This window comes from Scomber scombrus, chromosome 4, assembly GCF_963691925.1.
Source record: "Scomber scombrus chromosome 4, fScoSco1.1, whole genome shotgun sequence".
NCBI lineage: Eukaryota > Metazoa > Chordata > Actinopteri > Scombriformes > Scombridae > Scomber > Scomber scombrus.
The window spans coordinates 13413517-13433524 of NC_084973.1; the positions used below are offsets into that span (position 1 = coordinate 13413517).

Genomic DNA, 20008 nt, shown 5'->3' on the forward strand with positions numbered 1-20008 from the left:
AAACTAAAACGAGTAACTCTCCCCACAAACATTCTAACATTCTACAGAGCCACTGTATAGTGTGCTGACACACTGCATTTCCACTTGGTACTCCAGCTTCAATATTAGTGACACCAGAGCCTTGCAGAGAGTAGTCGGGAGAGCTGAGATCATAGGCGTCCCCCTAACCGCCACCCAGGACCTCTATACCAGCCAATGCCTGCATTAGGCACTCAATATTGTGAAAAATCCCTCACAACCCCTTCACAGACTGTTCGATCCTCTGCCATCAGGCTGGAGGTTTCATAGCATCAGAGCAAGAACCATAAGACTTAAACAGTTTCCTCCCACAGGCTACCAGACTGCTGAACAGTTGCCCGATTTCTGTCTAATAAACTGCAGCAACAACTGAATGTTAATTTGCACACTGCAACTTTTCAATCTGCACTTTTTCACTTCAGGGATTTTTATTCAACTTTATAAATTCTCCTATTATTGCATTGTTTTGATTTTTAACTTAAATGTCTGGGTATTTATTGTTACTAAAATTATGTCTCCTTGCACTTTGATCCCGGAGAAACTTTTTTGTTTCTGTTTTTATTATACCTTGCAGAAATGTATGGTAAAAATGACAATAAACGGTTTGATTTGAATTTGTGCAGTAGTGTTTTCCCCTCTGGCCCTTCCGACTTATTCCCGCTCGGCCCATAGTCATTACATTTGATGACATCTCTTTAAATCACTTTTCGCGGCTCGAAGAAAGTTTTACAAACATAAAACCTCAATGGATCAAAAAGTAATAATAAAAAGAGTCATAATTGACCTTGTTTGCAGTTAGAGGGTGTCCTGTCAACAGTTTTACAGTCCCTTTTATAATGGTGGTCTATGGAAAAATGCTTTTTTGGGCATTGGGATTTTCCGCTACAATACCACGATTGACCACTGGGGAAAAGTGCCAGGCTGAGTGGCAGCTCCCTATCCAGCTCACAACAGCTATACCATAAGCCCCGTTTCCGCTCCAGTCTGCACAGTCACTGGTCTGTTTTTGCCTCCTCTGAGCCCTTCTCTCGTTAGGACGTTTGATGGCAGTAGAGGAGCAGGCTTGCAAAAGGTGTGGCCTATGTCGCATATCAAAGACCCCAAAGAATAGCCCACAAACACGCTGGTACTCAGTGATAACGTGAGATCACGCATCGGGATTCGGGACCACCTCTCTCGCTGACTCTTACCCCACCAAAATGCCTTCTATTCAAAGTTTAACAGTGACTTACGACGCGCTGAATGAGTACGGAACGTTTTCGGAGGGGGACACTATAACGGGAAAAGTAACACTGGCCTTATTAAAGGAAACAGCAGTTCAAAGCTTCTTCGTTAAAGCAAAAGGAGACGCTGACGTGCGTTGGACAAGAAAACATGGCGATCGCACTCACACGTACTCTGCAAACCGAAGATATTTTAAATTGAAGCAAATTGTAATCCCAGAGAGCTCAAATGGTAAGCGGTAGACGTCTTGTGAGTTACCACTAACCATCATGTTGCAGGCAGTCTGTACCATTTCAGTCAGTTCATGCTTTACTTTCCTGCTTGTCTCGTAATCTGTCATCACATCACTGATGTTAGGATTTTTATAGTTAATTAAAACATTCCAACATCACAGTATAACAATAAATTAAATCTTGCATGCTAAACTTAACGTTATGTTCACAAGTATTATTAGAAAATCTACTAACTCGTACTATTTTATACATCAATACTATCTGTTGTAGGTGGAGTTGGAGTTAAATATGACTTGAGGGTATAGCCTAGTTTGGATAACAGTGCAAAGAGACATAAGGCTATACTATAACTAACCCGAAATTACAGCACATCATTTCGTGTGAAAATGTACAGTGCTGAAATTAGTGGAATGGAAAATGGTCATTCTTACACAAAGTTCAAGTATCTTAAAATTGTATTAAAATATGTGAGTAAAAGTATTTAGTTGATTTCCACCACTGTGATCCTTGTCATTAATAGTAGTAACACCAAAATCCTTTGACTTGCAGACACCGTAATTCCCAAAGGCACCCATGTCTATGCATTCAGCTTTCAAATACCATCAGTGTAAGTAAGAAGACTATTTACCAGAACTTAAAGTTTACACTTTAACAATGTGATTCATATTAACAAAGACGACCAAATAACCCACTCCTGCACATTATGTAAACATGTTCATTGAATTTAGATTACTGTTGTTGGTTTATTTCAGTTTACCAATTATGATTGTGTAACATGAATCTGCTGAATGCCCATTACAGAAGTATGCCTTCATCCTTCAAGGGGACACACGGGAAGATTGTTTACATGCTTGAAGCAAAGGTGTCCAGGAGTTGGAAGTTGAACCGTTCTGTCGAAAAAGAGATCAATTTTGTCTCCAAGTCCATCCCAAACCTTCATTCTCTGATGGTATGCAAGATATTTATTCATAGTACACAAATCTCTGATATGTCGCTTGACAGCAACTGTATCCACCCTTTCCAGAGTGTAGTGTATGGAGAGGAAATTTTTTAATATGATTTTACAGAAAACAATATACTTATGTGTAATGTAGTTCACTATTTATTCTCCCCTACTACTATCTAACCATGCACATAGTTTTAGTTGTATGCACTTAAGAGATTTTGCTCTGCCACCACTGCAGTACAATAGAGATGATTTCTTTCTTTTTCACAGAAAACATTTTGAAATATCATATTGGGAAAAGTGCAGTTGTATTTCTTCATTCCATTTAGATTTCTCAGTTCTGTGGTCCAGGTATTAGACATAATCACTCTCTACTTCATCTTACTGAAATGCTACATAGAATAGATCTATAATTAACAGTATCAGCTCCAACTGTGCCTTTCCTGTTATGACAAGTGAAATATCTGCTGTGAAGAAGGCTTTCTGGAGTTTGTGTTTGTGTTGCTCAGATGTTTTAAAATACTTAGGGCCTGATTTACTAAAGGTTTGCATGTGTAGAAACGTGTGAAAACTTGACATCACCCGCAAAAAATGTGCAAGCTGATCTACTAACGCAGCGCACTGAGGTTTGCGTCTTTCAACTGTGCAAGGTAGTACGCGCTGTCCATTTAGTACGTTTGCCATGATGAATATGTAATATTGGGCGTTTCAACCCCAGTGTGCAAAATACAGGGAGGAGAAAATGTAAATATGTTATTTAGCACACGCATTGTGATTTACCAAACCTGAAAGTATTTTTTCTGACGCTAACTGCGTCTATAAATAATACCTTTGAAGGGCAGGTATTAACCAGCTGCGCACTGCGCACAGATTACTTTTGTCACGGTGGAGAGGAGGAAACGGAGGCACAATGAAAGAATACGCACAGGACGGAGTTTTTCCACCTGTGTTAATAATTTTGGAGTGGAATATTTTTGGTTTTACTAACAGCATTGACTTCGTCACAAATACTCTCCCATATGTCGGTTTTTCTGGTAATATTTGTTTTTGTTATAACTCAATATATTTGTTAACTTCTTCCACTAGAACCTGATCACATTTCATTTTGCGCTTGCAGCTTTCTGCCCATCCAAACTCTCCATAAAGACACGCACAACCCTCATTTAAATACTGATGTCTCCACCCTGTTGCACCTGTTTTCATTTACGCAATTATTCTTAGTAGATCACCCGCAAAACGCACGCAAACGGCACGCGCAATCTATAGCACCGTGCACGCAATTTAGTACCCACTATTTGGGATCTTAGTAAATCAGGCCCTTAATTTTAAAAACTCAACAGCAATGTAAGCGTTGCAAGAAACAGTTAATCTGGATAAGCACTATGTTAGTTATCTGTGTCCACCACCCCAGCCTCCACTTCAGAATCCTAACATGGCTCAAAGGTTCAAGTGAAAGTGGCAGTGTCTTGCTTTGGGCCCGATCTTGTGTATGCATGGGGGTTTCTGCATTGCACTCCCTATTTTAGCTTAGCATACTGCTTGGGTAATCAAGAGAGCATCTTAGAGTGGAGCCATCAGTGCCAAGGAAAACTGTAATTCCATTTGTTGCAGTAAATGGTTCAATCTATGACGAGAGTTTTCCTGATTGAACTAAGAGCAATATAATACATCAGGCTTTCGATACACGCAGAATAGTAGTAAGTAGGACGAGTTCATTGTTGATTTGGTGACAAAAGGAAAAATATAGATACTGTAATTGCCAGCCTTATCTTTTAATAGACCTTACCGTGGACTGTTTTCATGGGGACAATTTCTTCTGTAGAAAGAAGTAAGAGATTAGATTCAAAAGGTAGTGTACAGATACATACCCCTAATCCTGAGAACCTAGGACTCTTGCCCTTATTTTAAAGTTGTTTTTTTAAAGTAATTGTATCATATGTTTATTACATTCTAGTCACGTCAAGTTGGTTCAACACAGAAAGAGATGGGGCTTTTCTCAACAGGACAAGTGCAAATGGATGTCATTGTTGACAGGAGGGCTTATGCCCCAGGTATGAAATTCTTCTTCAGACTTGGTCGGTTCAAGCCATGGTGGGAGATCTTCTGCAAAGAGCAGATGCTGGAAGCTATTTTTTGTCATATGCTAGTTGTTGTATCCAACATTTTAGTAAAGCATGTCATAATAATATTGGCCTCGTAGTTCATGAATTGTCCTATCCAGCTGGTTACTAAATGAATGCACCATATAGTCTCACTGCTGACATTTAGCAGGAGAAGCAAAGGTGTAACTAGTAATATCAATGGCTGCATTCCATTTAGATGTGTCCATTTCAGTGCTCCGGTATTGCACCTGCTGGTTTACTTTTGTAACATGTATGTTAATGGAGGGGACAAAATATTAGGAATATAATGCAACCTTATACACTACCATCACCCACTACAACCAATAATAAATATAAAGCAGAATTATCACCTTTCGGACAATGTCAACAACAACTGAAAATGTATAAGCTTCATAAATGTAGAATTTATAGTAGAGCTGTTGTATTGGATTGCACAGGTGTACCTAATAAAGAGGCCAGTGATTGTATAATGATTTCATATTTGAATATGATAGTCACAGTGTTATTTCTTGGCCTGGGTCATATAGTACTTTCATGCTTGGAGTAGCCTAATGCATGCATGGAGTTATAAATGAATGCTATTCACCACTTCAGCTTTACTGATACAACATGAGTAAATAGTTCCTCACAGGCATTATAAACTCTTTTTGTATACACTGTATTTTACACTCTGGAGAACATTGAATTGTATTATGTGGCCCTTTAATTAGAATGAGTTATTAATTACAAATATGTTGTTTTTCTCACAGGAGAACCAGTTGCGATTGTTGCAAAAGTCAAGAATTCCTCATCCAGAGACATGACACCCAAATTCAGTATAATCCAGGATGTGGTGTACCGTGCCAACGGCAGCACCAGACATGAAGACTTTGTTATCCAGAAATTTTTTGGCAACAGTATTAAACCCCAAACACAGCAGGAGGTCAAGTGTGTATTAACGATTCCCCGTGATCAGACGCAGACAATCCAGAATTGTGAAATAATCTCTGTGGAACACCATATAAAGGTATGAAAAGACACCTTCATGGTAAAGTACATTAATCAGTTTTTAAAATGTAATTTGTAAAACTGCCTCATAAATATTGAATTGACTATTAGATGGCATCTTGCTATCCAGTTTCAACATCATGTGTTGATGACACAGTTTTTTTCCCCTTTTTTTCTCTCAGGTGTATTTGGACATTAGCTTTGCTTTTGATCCAGAGGTCAAGTTCCCATTGGTCATTATTCCTCCTGAGCTCGCTCCTGGCCGTCAGCCTGGTGTTTCTGTGGGTCCCTATCAAGCTAGGGCTACTGGGGGCCCAAGCAACAGCGACTTTCCCCCCTCTCCAGTGGCTGCTGGTTGCTATCCTGCTTCCCCACATTCAGGCAGTCACAGATACCCAGGAGCCCAACAATACTCAGCACCAGCACATGCTTACTCAGATAGGCAACAGGTGTATGCTGGTTCACCCCACATGTACCCTGCTCAGCCCAACCATATGAGTGGGGGTTACAATAATCCAGTGCCACAGCGGGCTTCTCCGTATGGATCCCCGTTTTCATCCTCATCATCTTCTCCTGTACATCACCCACCGCCTTCTGCCCCAACTTTTCATCCACTCCCATCTGCTCCAGCAATTCACCCATCCCCTTCCACTTCACTAACATTCAACATATCCCCAACTGCTCCGTCATACAACCTGCTGCCTACTTCACCAATGAGGAACACAGACTTCCTGTCTCAAAATGATGAAGCTCCACCAGCTTATTCGCTTCTTTTCCCATCCTCTGCTATGAAAAACTCTGATGCAAAACAATAGAATATAATGACTGGTGCATTGTATGTATTATGATGTTAAATACCAACAGGTAGTAACAAAGTGTGAAAGCCTTACAGTATTCTTAAATAGTGTCTTCGAAAATGTTAAGGGTGAAAGTGTCATTTTGAAGTTAAATGCTTTGTGTGCGATGTTTGCATGTAAACATTTATATATGCCTACAAAAAGGGCTTTTGTGTCTATGTGAGTCGCATGTAATTGGCTTTGTCCAGTTGCTAATGTAATAACTGAGACCTCAGTCATCAGGACACACTGTGTTTCCAGGAGCCTTCTTCAACTCAAGTGTCTGACCACTATTGGAACTTTTTTTCCAGTATTACAGTTTACACCTACCACACTCTTCTGTTCAGAGGCTAGTCAAAAGAAACTTGACAACATGTGGCCTACTATATCAAGAAAAAAATGTTTTTTAAATGTTTTTTTAACTCTAGCAATCAACTAATATGCCAAATATTTTGCTGTACAGTGAGTAGTAGGCCTACACACTACTTCTGTTATCTACACAATAAAACCTGTGTAACAGATTGCCAGCCTTTTTCTTCTGACTTTGATATTTGAATAAGGGACTATAGATCAGACAAAGTTTCTATGCAAACATTTCAGTGTGAGTATGAACTTGATTACTAGACTGCTGTTAAGTATAACCACTTCATTGTGTTGTATGGTTTAACTACTAGATACGAAGTAACACAACTCATTAAATAGAAGAGTTTTTTGGCAACTAATTTCATTCATTTGATCTATTGCATCTTGTACATCCATCATCTTCTCTATTCCTTTTAAACTCGCAAGCCACTTACACCTGTGAAGTTTAATGCAATCCTACAAAACAGCTCTGCCATAAGTTCTACATTTTCTTGTATATTTTCTGTTTTTGTTGACGTTATAAGAAAAGGTGATAACTACTTTTGCCCCCGTCATATTAATGGGGTGGACAACATCTTGGGAACACTTGAATGCCATGCACTCCAGGACACCACCACCAGCTACTACTACGTAAGTGATAATTATCACCTTTCTCGTAATGTCAGTAAAAGCTCAAAATGTATGAGTAGAATTTATGGCAGGGATGTTGTATTGGATTGCTAATGTGTACCTAATATAGCGGCTGGTTAATGTAATCGCCCAAATAAATACAGTGTACACAATTGCCCAATGTGCGTAAATAATCATCGCGTGTAAAGCAGCCAGCAAGTAATTGTTAGTATCATTAATGTTTTCTATGCAGGACATACATTGAAGGCAACAGTGTAAGTTTTGAAACTTTCAGGGGCGGTATCGGGTATGTTTAAAAGAGGCGGATATCTTTAGGAGGTCGCTTTATGATAGAAGTGTGTAAACAGAGCGTTCAGTCGGAACACAATGTCCCCAATAAAGGAATTCAGCCTATCTTATGAGGCTCTCAACAAACAGGGAGTCTTCACCAATGGGGATACTGTCACTGGCATACTTACTTTAACTTTGTCAAAAGAGACCAAAGTTAAAAGCCTTGTAGTGAAAATTACAGGTGAAGGATCCGTTCGCTGGGCACACGGAGTCGGAGATGACAGGAGAATCTACAGGGATAACAAAGATTACATCAAAGTCAAGGAATACCTGATCAAAGAAGATGCAAAAGGTAGGAAAAATGAAGTGTGGTTCGTTGAATTAATTGCCTGCTCATCTTTAAGACGCTGTTTGTGGTTAGGATTAGTTTAGCTTGTTAAAATTGGCATGTAAGATATTTTACAGCTTACTAATGACGTAGAGACACTGTTTTCTGGCTAACTTAATTGCAAAATAGTCTATTGTATATACTTTATTGTCCATGTACCCTTTTTTACCCACTTTTAAATTTATTTTGTTTTTATTTTTTACAGACAATGTCCTTCCTGAAGGAGTTCATCACTTAAAGTTTAGCATCCAAATCCCACAGGAGTAAGTGATGATTTCAAGCATCTGGCATTAGCACTATGTCAATGTATGATTTTACTAATAAATGCATTTGTGAACTCGTTCTCTTTTCTACTCTTCTCTCTTCTTCTTTTCTCAGAGACCTACCATCATCCTTCAAGGGGAATCATGGAAAGATTGTCTACATGCTACAAGCAAAGTTATCCAGAAAATGGCATATGGCTTCTACAGTTGAAAAAGAGCTAAATTTCGCTCCCAAGTCCTTACTACAATCTGAACAAGTGAGTGTAAGTGTATGATGACATATGTTATGAATTAACTAGAATTGTATTCCCATTTAACTTCCAATTGTATTAGATTATTAGACAATAATATCAGTGGTTCCAAAAGCAGACACACCCAAGCAAAACAGGTTGGATCACAATCAAAACAGATCATATAGACATACATATATACAGTCTGTCCTGAGGCTAAACGAGAGACAGGAGTATACGGAAGTGCAGGATCAGATTACTGGCAAAGGCCACGAGTCTCTTAGCACTTCAACAGAAATGTGTGGAATGATAAAATCTGGAGATCCATATTAAACCAGGGGAAGGGGAAAGAGAGAAGGTTCTGAGAACGGAGGAGAAGAGAGAGAAAGGGAGCAGGTGACATCATGACAAAGTTAGATGGCTTTATATACACTTGTTTGAAATTGCAACAATGAAGAGATACTTCTTAAGTGTGAAGGCAGTTGTATACAGTGCAGTGTACACCACAAAAGAGTGTCATTAAGTCTGCCATGTAAAACATTCTAACATACCAACAGTGTATTATACTTTAGAACAATTTAAAGAATGGAGACAGCAGGAGGTAATGTGAGAGTTCTTGCTTGTGATGTGATACATGTTGAGAAAAAACACAAACCGGTTTTTTGTGTGTGGTTTGTTTCTCGTCAGAGAGTCAAGAGAACATCTGCAATGTTGCTTGGGATTTGAAAGTGTTCACTTTTTGTGGTGTCATTATGGATAAGGTTGACTTGATCCAAAAGTAAACAGAAAGACGAAAGCTTTTTCTTCAGAAATTGAAATTAAGTTTAAAAAAATATTTGTATGTTTGTAAATGTTTGTTTGTATGATTTGTTTAAGGGTGACCTGGCTGGTTCAGTCAGTAAAGGAGAGGTCCAGATGTCTGCCACCATTGACAGAAAAGCTTGCTCTCCAGGTAAAGTCCCTCCAGTTTACTAATAACAAAATCCAGTGTCCGTGTAAAACATTAACTGCAGTGTATTGTCAACTCATAACACATTTTATAGCCTTTTACATTTTTAGTTACTAATTCACATGAACGTCCTTTGTGTATTAGCATGATCATCACATCTCAAAATATGTTTTTTATGATTATATTATTATGATTTTTTTATAGGTGAAACTTTGTCAATTGGTGCCAAAATCAACAACTCCTCTTCCAAAGAAGTGAGGGCCAAATTCAGTTTAGAGCAGAGGACAGTGTACCACGCCCGTGCCATCAGGAAAGTCGTTGAGCTCAATCTGTGCAAAATGGATGGGGACAAAATCAGACCGAACTCAGAGGGAACTGCCTCCTGCCAGTTGATGATTCCTGAAGATATCGTCCATACTCTCCATAACTGTGAAATGATCTCAGTTACCTATACCATTAAGGTATGTAATAATGTAGTATTGACATTATATTATGGTGGTAAAGTAACTGTTACTCATACATATTTTAAATCCCTCAATCACAGTCATTAGAAATATAAAAGTACATAACAGCATCACAGCTTGTAAAGTCACAGTATTAAATGTCGTATAAATATAGTCACTATAATACATGATCAAGCCAGCAGGGCTATACTAAAAATTAATGTCTAATTTGATTGAAATTATTTCTGATGTAGATAGAGTTAACATCTCAGTTTTCCTGTTTTTTAGGTGTATGTGGACATCAGCTTTTCCATCGACCCTGAGGTGTTGTTTCCAGTGGTCATTGTTCCTTCTTGCTTTTTGACCTGTTAGCCTCATGGGGATTTTGGTCCCTACCCAGCTGCAGTGCAGTGACTTCCCTGCCTCTCCTTTCCCAGGTTCGGGTTCTTAAGGATACCCAGCACCAGATCATACTCAACCTAGCAAGTAGCTATAATAATCTGTTTCCACAGCAGTGAGCTCCATGGTTTTTCCAGTGCAGCCCCACCCCCTCCTCAGTGCAACATCAAGTCCCTACTGCCCCATCTTTTAATTCACCATGGAGAAGAGCCTCTGTTTTCCCAACTTCTGTCAGCAGTAGCAGGGGACCTGATAGCAAAACCTAAACATCAAAAACAACACTGAATAATCATGAAGGGTTGATAATGGTAAAGGCATTTGAGCACATTTTTAATGAAGCTTAGTGGAAGTTCAGTCAGGAAAACTATTTTCATGCTCAGGTCTATAGTTTTATTTCTCAAACCCTCTGTCATTCTGATCCATCACACAGCTCACACATAATTTCCTTCCTGTCATTCCCCTGAGCATCAATTGAGATGTCAGCTGTTCACATCACCTGGTCATATCTAACCAATGGCACAGTCACACACCTTCACTGTCAACCTATCATATTGCAGCTGTCTTTTTAACTGTGTTTTAACAACTAAAATCAGTTTTAGATCGATTCAGGTTATTTGTTAGAATGCCTGAAGCAATCTCAGCAGGAATGCTCGGTCTACAGCTTCCCTTCAGATCCTTCAGATTATGTTGTGCTATGATTAATTTTGGCCTGCTTCTTTCCTGCTTGAAAAGTAAATTGCTGACTATAAGCCATGGGTAAATTTTGTTCTGGTCTATTCATTTATGGTATACTTTTAAATATAATCACTCAAGTTCTATTTTAAAATGTTAATTATGTCATGCTTGTTATCACATTCATCTTTTAGCAGACATCTCATCTTTATTTTATCAATTGAGGCCTGTTCTTTTCCAACTGGTAAGTTAGCAGCTGTCCAGGTCATTGCTGAACATCAGCCATTGCTGCTTTGCGCCTGAGTGTGCCCGGGACTCCTCCGGTGCCAGTAATGAATAAGCATCAACTCTATTGAGCCAGGCTTCTCCCTTGTATACACACATGCAAAACAAGTTTAGTTTGCAGCTGCTAAGCTAACAATTGCATTGGAAAGGATCACACATTGGCTTGATCAATTATGACTAAGTCTAAATGTTGACAAGACGAAAGGTTTTTTTTTCTTTCTCTGAAACCATAGTACAACCTCCTAATGCTGATATTCTCACCAGAGTGTAAAGGATTCACATAGTCACTTAATTTAAATATCTTGGTAGATAGATCCAAATTTGAACTTTAAGAAACATGTTAAGAAAATGGTTAAAAACTTTTAGACATATAAGAAACTGTCTCTCTTTGGACGCAATGATTCTTTCCCATATGTCTTATTGTATTGCATGTTAGGGGCAGGCTGGAGAAACAGCCATAAGACCTTGAGTCCTTTAAATAACTCTAAAATAAATCCTTAAAACTCTGGACAAAAAGCCAATGCATTCCCATCACTGTAGAGTACTGGAGAAATACAATGTACTGAGCTTTGAGAATTTTAAATTACTTTCAAATTTGTGCCTGGTTTATAACATTTTAAGTGTTTCAGCCCCTCCTCAACTACATGACTTTGTGTATACTTGCTCAGTAATTCTGTTAAATCCTCCAGAATATCATTTATTGTACCATACCATTTTGTCACACTACATTTGGGCAGTGAGCATTCTCTGTGAAAGTCACAACTCAGTGGGAAGCTCTACCTGATGACATGAGGAGCTTCAGTTTTATCAGCACATTTAAAACCAAATTAAAAAGTCTGCAAAAAGCTTCTCAGCTCTGTAACCACTGATTCTACATTATATATGATGGGAGATTTTGTGTAGTTTTGTATTTTGAATGAGTCCTGGGTGTTTTTGTGCTGTTAAATGTTTAAATATTGATTTACTGAAGGGACTGCGGGTGAAAATGAGCTATAAACTAACTGTGTTACAGCACATCAAATTGTAAGATTTATGTTGAACACTGTACATTGTTCCTAATAAAGAAATTACTACCGTACACATTTCCAACTGTCAGGTCATTGCTGATCACAGCCATTATTGGTTATGCTCAAATTTTTTAGCTGGCAAGTCATGATGACCATTAACCATGTTAACCACCAAGTATGTTGTTTTTGTTTATTCATTTATGGTACACTATTTACAGATGCATATACTAAGTGTTGCAGTGTCATGCTCATTTTTATTTTTAATCTTTTAGCAGATTATGACATCTCTGTATGCTAAATTGAGGCCTGTTTTATTCCTGTTTGGTAAGTAAGCTCCTTGGGAGAAAATATTAGGCAGTGTTATCTATATTTAAATTACTTTTACTATTTCTCAAGTCACTGCCGATCTCTTTTGCCCAGATCAGTCACTGCTTAATTTTTCAATATCTTATTATGAATGAAACTGTATTAATTTCCTCAGGGAAATTAGCTCATTTCAGAATTAGATATGACCTGCAGTGGTAATACTCACATGGTGTGTAGAATTGCTTCCGAGAAAAAAATGTCCACTATGATCATCATTGTGTTTAAAATCTTATCTCTTAACAGTTTATGTGGCATTGCATGATTTCATTATGACTTTTCCCTGCTTGTTAGGATAACATTCTTTGTGGGAGAATATTGGGCTGTGTTCCACTTTATTTTGGTGCATTTATCTTGCTGCTGCTCAGGACTGATGTCCCTCAATTTAAAATCTCCCTGCAGATTCTAAGTGCTGAAGACTTTTGACACTTAATCATCAATATCGTCTGTAATAAACAACTGTTTTTGCTTAATTCACCTGGCTCTCCTGATTGAAAATAAGCTTAGTGAAGGTTCAGTCATGAATGCTCTTTTTTCATGCTCAGGTCTATAGTTTTATTTCTCAAACCCTCTGTCATTCTGATCCATCACACAGCTCACTCATAATGTCTTTGCTGTCATTCCCCTGGACATAAATTAAAATGTCAGCTGTTCACATCACCTGGTCACATCTAACCAATAGCACAGTCACACACACCTTCATTGTCAGCCTAACTTGCAGTCTTTTTAATCACTGCCCAGTCTTCACAGATGTATCAGTGCATCACTTCAATAATATCATCAGCCTGTTCAGTCACAGCAGAAATCATCATCCACCACCACCAGTCTCCGGACTCCATGGGGGATTTATCTTGCTGCTGCTCAGGGCTGAAGTCCCTCAATTTAAAATCTCCATGTAGAGTCTAAGCGCCAAAGACTTTGGACAACACTTAATCATAAACAAGTCTTTTTACTTCATTCAATCGTCTCTCCTGATTGAAATGTATTTGTAAGTTATGTAATTGAAGCTGAATTCTGAAATTGTGCTACTATTCAATAACTTTCACAGTCATGGAAAAATATTGAATGTACATTGTGTGTTATGATGAAAAATTACCTTTCTATATCCCACATTAATCATATTGTGGGAAATTATTAAGATAATAATTATTTTCTTTGTTTATTAATTGATGTCCTTTAGTTTCATTCTAAGTGTAAGAATAAAGTTTACAGGGGTGAAAACCAACTGATGCAATTTTAAATCGTAAACAAAACCTCACATTTCTTACAGAGAATAACATACCATACCAGTTTCAGGTGAAAAGGGAACTTCTTATTCAGAGGAGTGGAGCATGTGGAAAATGCAGAAGTCGGTGGCAGTGGTGGAGGTTATGTGCAGGCAAAGCAAAACTGTACAGGACAGAATGAAACCAAACTTCACTGAACAACGGATTCATCAAGACTGGACTGAAAACCAAAACTTAAATACAAACTGAATTTATGAAACAACAAGGACCAGGTGGCAACACACAAGGACAGACTGTGAGCTGATTGGCTGGGGAAGATACAGGGAGCAGGGCAGGGCTAGTGAGACTGAATGCAGGGCAGAAATGAAGGGAAGAGCAGGCAGGGAAAAACAAGAACATTTCTGATACTATCAACAAAAACTAACAATGTATAATCTTCGTAAAAGTAGAATTTATGGCAGAGCTTATATATTAGTGCATTAGATTGTTCAGGCATACCTAATGAAGTGGCTGTTTTGCTCAACAGCGTCGCGCGCAACAAGCTGCGCAACAGTATTTTGTCATACATGTTTTCTATGCACGACACTCGGTAAAGTTGTTATTACGGATTCACTCTCAGGGGCGGTGCCGGATACGGGGCGGATATCTTTCCGATGTCTTTATATGTTGGAAGTGTGTAAACAGCAGTTCAGACGGAACAACATGTCCCCAATAAAGGATCTAACTCTGACATATGAAGCTCTCAACAAACTGGGGGTCTTTACTAATGGGGATACTGTCACAGGTCTGGTTACTTTCGTTTTGTCAAAAGAAACCAAATTTAAAAGCCTTGTAGTGAAAATTACAGGTGAAGGATCCGTTCGCTGGACTCACGGAGTTGGAGATGACAGGAGAACCTACAGGAATCACAGGATATACATCAAAGTCAAGGAATACCTGATCCAAAAAGATGCAAAAGGTAGGGGAAAAAAGAAAGTGTCGTTTGTTGAATTAAAACCTCAAAACTGGACACTGTTGAACTAACATTGTTTTGTTCTCTAGAGGAAAGTGACAATAACCCTTTTTTACCCACTTTTTTTTTTCTCCCCCAGACAATGAACTTTCCCAAGGGGATCATCGCTTTAAATTCAGCCTCAAATTCCCACAGGAGTAAGGGATGATTACAGGCATCTGGCATTAGTACCATGTCATTGCATGCTTTTACTAATAAATGCATTTGTGCACTGGTTCTCTCTTCTTCTTTTCTCAGAGACCTACCATCATCCTTCAAGGGGCTTCATGGAAAGATTGTCTACACCCTGGAGGCAAAGTTGTCCAGGAAATGGCATTTAGCTTCCAGGGAAGTAAAAGAGCTCACTTTCGCTCCCATGTCCTTACTACAACCTGGACAAGTGATGGTAATTATATAAAGACATGTGCTATGAATTTAATATAATTTTTATTTCCACTTAACTTCCCATTTTAAGCATTATGTTTGTCACAGTTTGGGTTTTGGACAACAGTGGAACTGGTTTCTAAATGCACACTCAAGCAAAACTGGTCGGACTAGTTATATTGCAGTTATTATAAAACAGTAATTAATTACACAACAAAACAGTGTAATTTTCCCAAATGTAGACACACCCAGAAAAAACTGGTTGGACTACAGTCATATTACAGTAAGTTATTTTCATTTATCAGGCTTACTGTTAACAAAGTTATCCAACAATGCAAACAAACCTGAAAGGGCTGCACAGGTCTCAAACAAACATAAGGTAAAACAGACCATATACAGGTGACCATATACAGGTATACATATACAATGTATCCTGAGGCTAAATGAGGTAATGAAGGACAGGAGTATATGGAAATGCAGGATCAGATGTCTGGCAGAGGCCACAAGTCTCTGAAGGCGTCTGGCAGAAATGTAGGGAATGACAAGATCTGGTGGGGAAGGGGAAACAGAGAAGGTTCTGAGAACGGAGGAGGAGAAGAGAGAGAAAGTGAGCAGGTGACATCATGACAAAGTTAGATGGCTTTATAGACACTTGTTTGAAATTGCAACAATGAAGAGATACTTCTTAAGTGTGAAAGCAGTTGTATACAGTGCAGCGTACACCACAAAAGAGTGTCATTAAGTCTGCCATGTAAAACATTCTAACATACCAACAGTGTATTATACTTTAGAACATTTTTGAAGTATGGAAACAGCAGGAGGTAATGTGAGAGTTTAAGCTTGTAATGTGTGATATGTTGAGAGAAAACACAAACCGTTTTTTTGTGTGTGGAGCGGATTCCACTGTAAAAAATAGAGTTGGCACTTGGCAGTGAACAGTGTTAAAAGTTTGGAAAGCTTTTTTATTGTTTGTTTGTTTCTCGTCAGAGAGTCAAGAGAATTTACAATATTGCTAAACCCATCTCAAACCTGGTCCTGGAAGTTTCCTCTTGGGATTTTAAAGTGATCGCTTTTTGTGGTGTCATTATGGACAAGGTTGACTTGATCCAAAAGTAAACAGCAAGATGAAAGCTTTTTCTTCAGAAATTTGAATTTCAGCCATATGAAGAATTAAGTTTAAAAATATATTTGTATGCTTGTAAATGTTTGTTTGTATGATTTGTTCAAGGGTGCCCTGGCTGGTTCAGTCAGTAAAGACGTGGGGGTTTTCTCCAAAGGAGAGGTCCAGATGTCTGCCACCATTGACAGAAAAGTTTGCTCTCCAGGTAAAGTCCCTCCAGTTTACTAATAACAAAATCCAGTGTCCCTGTAAGACATAAACTACAGTGTATTAAAAAACTATGTATTACATTTTTAGTTACTGATTCACATGAAATTCTTCTTCTTCTTCTTTTGCGTCTTCTCCTTATTATTATTGTTATTAGCATAAGCATGATTATCACGTTTAAAATAATTGTTTGTGATGTAATATGATGACATACAGATTTTATGATGATTTTCTTTATAGGTGGAACTGTGTCTATTAGTGCCAAAATCAACAACTCCTCTTCCAAAGAAGTGAGGGCCAAATTTAGTTTAGAGCAGAGGACAGTGTACCACGCCCGTGCTACCAGGAAAGTTGTCGGGTACAGTCTGTGCAAAATGGATGGGGACAAAATCAGACCGAACTCAGAGGGAACTGCCTCCTGCCAGTTGAAGATTCCTGAAGATATCGTCCATACTCTCCATAATTGTGAAATGATCTCAGTTACCTATACCATTAAGGTATGTAATAATATAGTATTGACATTATATTATGATGGTAAAGTAACTGTATCATACATATTTTAAATCATACAATCATTAGAAATATAAAAGTACATAACAGCACAACAGCTTGTAAAACTGTATTAAATGCTGTGTAAACATAGACACTATAATACAGCATGAAGAAGCCAGCAGGGCCATAATACAATTATTGTTAAATTCATCAATTATTCTGGCAGTTTGATTGAAATTATTTCTGATGTAGATAGAGTTAACATCTCAGTTTTCCTGTTTTTTAGGTGTATGTGGACATCAGCTTTTCCATCGACCCTGAGGTGTTGTTTCCAGTGGTCATTGTTCCTTCCAACTTTTTAACCCATCAGCCTCATGGGGATTTTGGTCCCTACCCAGCTGGGGCTGTTGGGGCCCCCAGATTCAGTGACTTCCCTGCGCCTGCGTTCCCTGTTGGACCGTATCCTGTACCTTCAGGTTCGGGTGCTTATGGATACCCAGCACCAGGTCCCAGTCAACATGCAAACATAGCAAGTGGCTATAATAATCCATTTCCACCGCAGTCAGCTCCATATGGTTTTTCAAGTGCAGCGTATCCCCCCTCCTCAATGCAGTATCAAGCACCTACTGCCCCAACTGTGCTTCACCATGGAGAAGAACCTCCATCCTACATGTCTGTTTTCCCACCTCAGCAGTAGCAGTGGAACTGATAGCAAAACCTAAACATTAAAAACAACACTAAATAATCATGAAGGGTTGATAATGGTAAAGGCATTTGAGCACATTTATAATGAAGCTTAGTGAAAGTTCAGTCAGGAAAACTATTGTTTTTCATGCTCAGGTCTATAGTTTTATTTCTCAAACCCTCTGTCTTTCTGATCCATCACACAGCTCACCCATAATTTCTTTGCTGTCATTCCCCTGGACATTAACTAAGACGTCAGCTATTCACATCACCTGGTCACATCACCTGGTCACATCTAACCAATAGCACAGTCACACACCTTGATTGTCAGCCTAACTTGCAGTCTTTTTAATCACTGCCCAGTCTATATTGCAGTCTTTTTAACTGTGTTTTAACAAGTAAAATATTTTTCAGGTTATGTGTTAGAATGCATGAAGCAATCTCAGTAGCCATGCAAGTTCTACAGCTTCAATAACTGGACTGATGGTCATTTTAGACTTACGTATATCCATTTACCCACGGCTAATTGTAACTCTCTTAGCAGATTATGACGTCTCTTTATGATTAATTGAGACCTCTTTTATTCCTGTTTGGTAAGTAAGCAGCCGCGGGGGACATATTAGGCAGTGTTATCTTTATTTAAATTGCTTTTAATATTTTTCATGTCACTGCTGATCTCTTTTGCGCCGATCAGTTATTGCTGAATTCTACATTTTCAATATCTTACTATGAATGAAACTTTATTAATTCTCTTAGAGAAATTTGCTCATTTCAGACTTAGATGTGACCTGCAGTGGTAATACTCGCATGGTGTAAAAAAATATGCGCTATGCTCATCATTGTGTTTAATCTCTTAGCAGTTTATGCAGGTTTGCATGATTTCATTGTGACTGTTCCCTCCTTGTTAGGATAACATTCTTTGAGAATATTGGGCTGTGTTCCACTTTATTTTGGTGGATTTATCTTGCTGCTGGTCAGGACTGATGTCCCTCAATTTAAAATCTCCCTGTGGAGTCTTAGCACCAAAGACTTTTTTCACCTATATAAATAAATTTGACTTCTGAATTCTAAAATTGAGCTTCTGTTTAATAACTTTCACAGTCATGGACAAATATTTAATTACAGTGTTGTTATGATGGAAACTTACCTTTCTATATATCCCACATTAATTACATTGTTGTGGGAAATGATTAAAATTATAAATATTTATTTTCTTTGTTCATTAATTGATGGCAGTGCCTAATAAATTATTTTATGCCCTTAAGTTTCATCTTAAGTGTAAGAATAAAGTTGACAGACCCACTGAAAAAAAAACAAAACACTGATGCAGTTTTGAACTGTAAACAAAACCTCAAATGTGTTAGAGAGAATAAAATACCATACGAGTTCCAAGTGAAGAAGGAACTTTTTGTTTAGAGGAGTGGAGTATGTGGACACAAATGCAGGAGTTGGGCAGTTGCAAGAACTGAAGAATACTCTTTGATGAAGGTGGAGGCAAAGCAACACTGAACAGGACAGAATAAAAGTACACTTCACTAACCCTAACCCTGTATAGGCGCACCTTTCACGTACTATTTTTTCATTTAAAAGTGGGATGCGTCTTATACATCGGTGTGTCCTATTCAGCAGTAATATACAGAGTGAGGTTGAACTATACGTCCTATAAATAGCTGTCGAGCACGCGCTGCGCGCTCCAGCTGTTTTGACGGCTAATGAAAATAGATAGACTATTGATGACCCGTTGATGCTGTATGCTATACGGAAAAATGATTGTGTGTTGATCAGAAGTATTTGGGGACACTAGTTGCTGTGATGTTTCAGTATTTACAGACCAAACTGTATACACACTGTATTAAATATGTAAAGTTACCGTGTTCTTTTAAATTCATTAATTGAAACTCATAGCTTAACCCAGACCATTAACCATTAACCCAACACACTGTTTTAGGTGTAATGTGTGTTTTTATTGTGTTTCAAATAAAAGTAAACTGAAACGTTTGAGAGTATAAACCTATGTGTTTATAAATGAATATCTACTGGTACAGTCAAATGCAGTCTTTAATAGAAAAGCGTTTTCCCCAGCACGAGACCCCCCAAAATAGACTGCGACTTAGGCCGCATTCACACCACTAGTTCGATTATTTGGTCCGCACCAGGCAGTAAAATTGTTACAATGTAGCATACAGACTGCGGTGTGATCTGCGTTCACACCTGCAAACGAATCAAAATTGGTCCGATTGACGTTCCCTCATCTTCCGGTAGGTCGGCATTTGGT

The 20008-nt window shown here is 38.4% G+C and overlaps 3 protein-coding genes across 3 annotated transcripts; all 3 read left to right on the forward strand.

Moving 5' to 3' along the window:
• Positions 1-1153: 1153 nt before the first annotated feature.
• On the forward strand, positions 1154-6692 carry LOC133979538 (arrestin domain-containing protein 3-like). Its single transcript, XM_062418074.1, has 6 exons — positions 1154-1473; positions 2025-2082; positions 2277-2424; positions 4376-4472; positions 5294-5550; positions 5714-6692. Exons 1-6 carry the CDS (start codon positions 1218-1220, stop codon positions 6344-6346), a joined length of 1449 nt encoding a protein of 482 aa, XP_062274058.1. The 5' UTR covers positions 1154-1217; the 3' UTR covers positions 6347-6692.
• Positions 6693-7726: 1034 nt separating this feature from the next.
• On the forward strand, positions 7727-10533 carry LOC133978858 (arrestin domain-containing protein 3-like). The gene is made up of 6 exons (XM_062417198.1): positions 7727-7982; positions 8224-8281; positions 8397-8538; positions 9388-9463; positions 9665-9921; positions 10192-10533. The coding sequence occupies exons 1-6, from the start codon at positions 7727-7729 to the stop codon at positions 10273-10275; spliced, it is 873 nt and encodes a 290-aa protein (XP_062273182.1). The 3' UTR covers positions 10276-10533.
• A 3994-nt stretch (positions 10534-14527) lies between these two features.
• LOC133979506 (arrestin domain-containing protein 3-like) lies at positions 14528-17943 on the forward strand. Its single transcript, XM_062418035.1, has 6 exons — positions 14528-14813; positions 14947-15004; positions 15105-15252; positions 16459-16555; positions 16798-17054; positions 17336-17943. The coding sequence occupies exons 1-6, from the start codon at positions 14558-14560 to the stop codon at positions 17744-17746; spliced, it is 1227 nt and encodes a 408-aa protein (XP_062274019.1). The 5' UTR covers positions 14528-14557; the 3' UTR covers positions 17747-17943.
• Positions 17944-20008: the final 2065 nt, after the last annotated feature.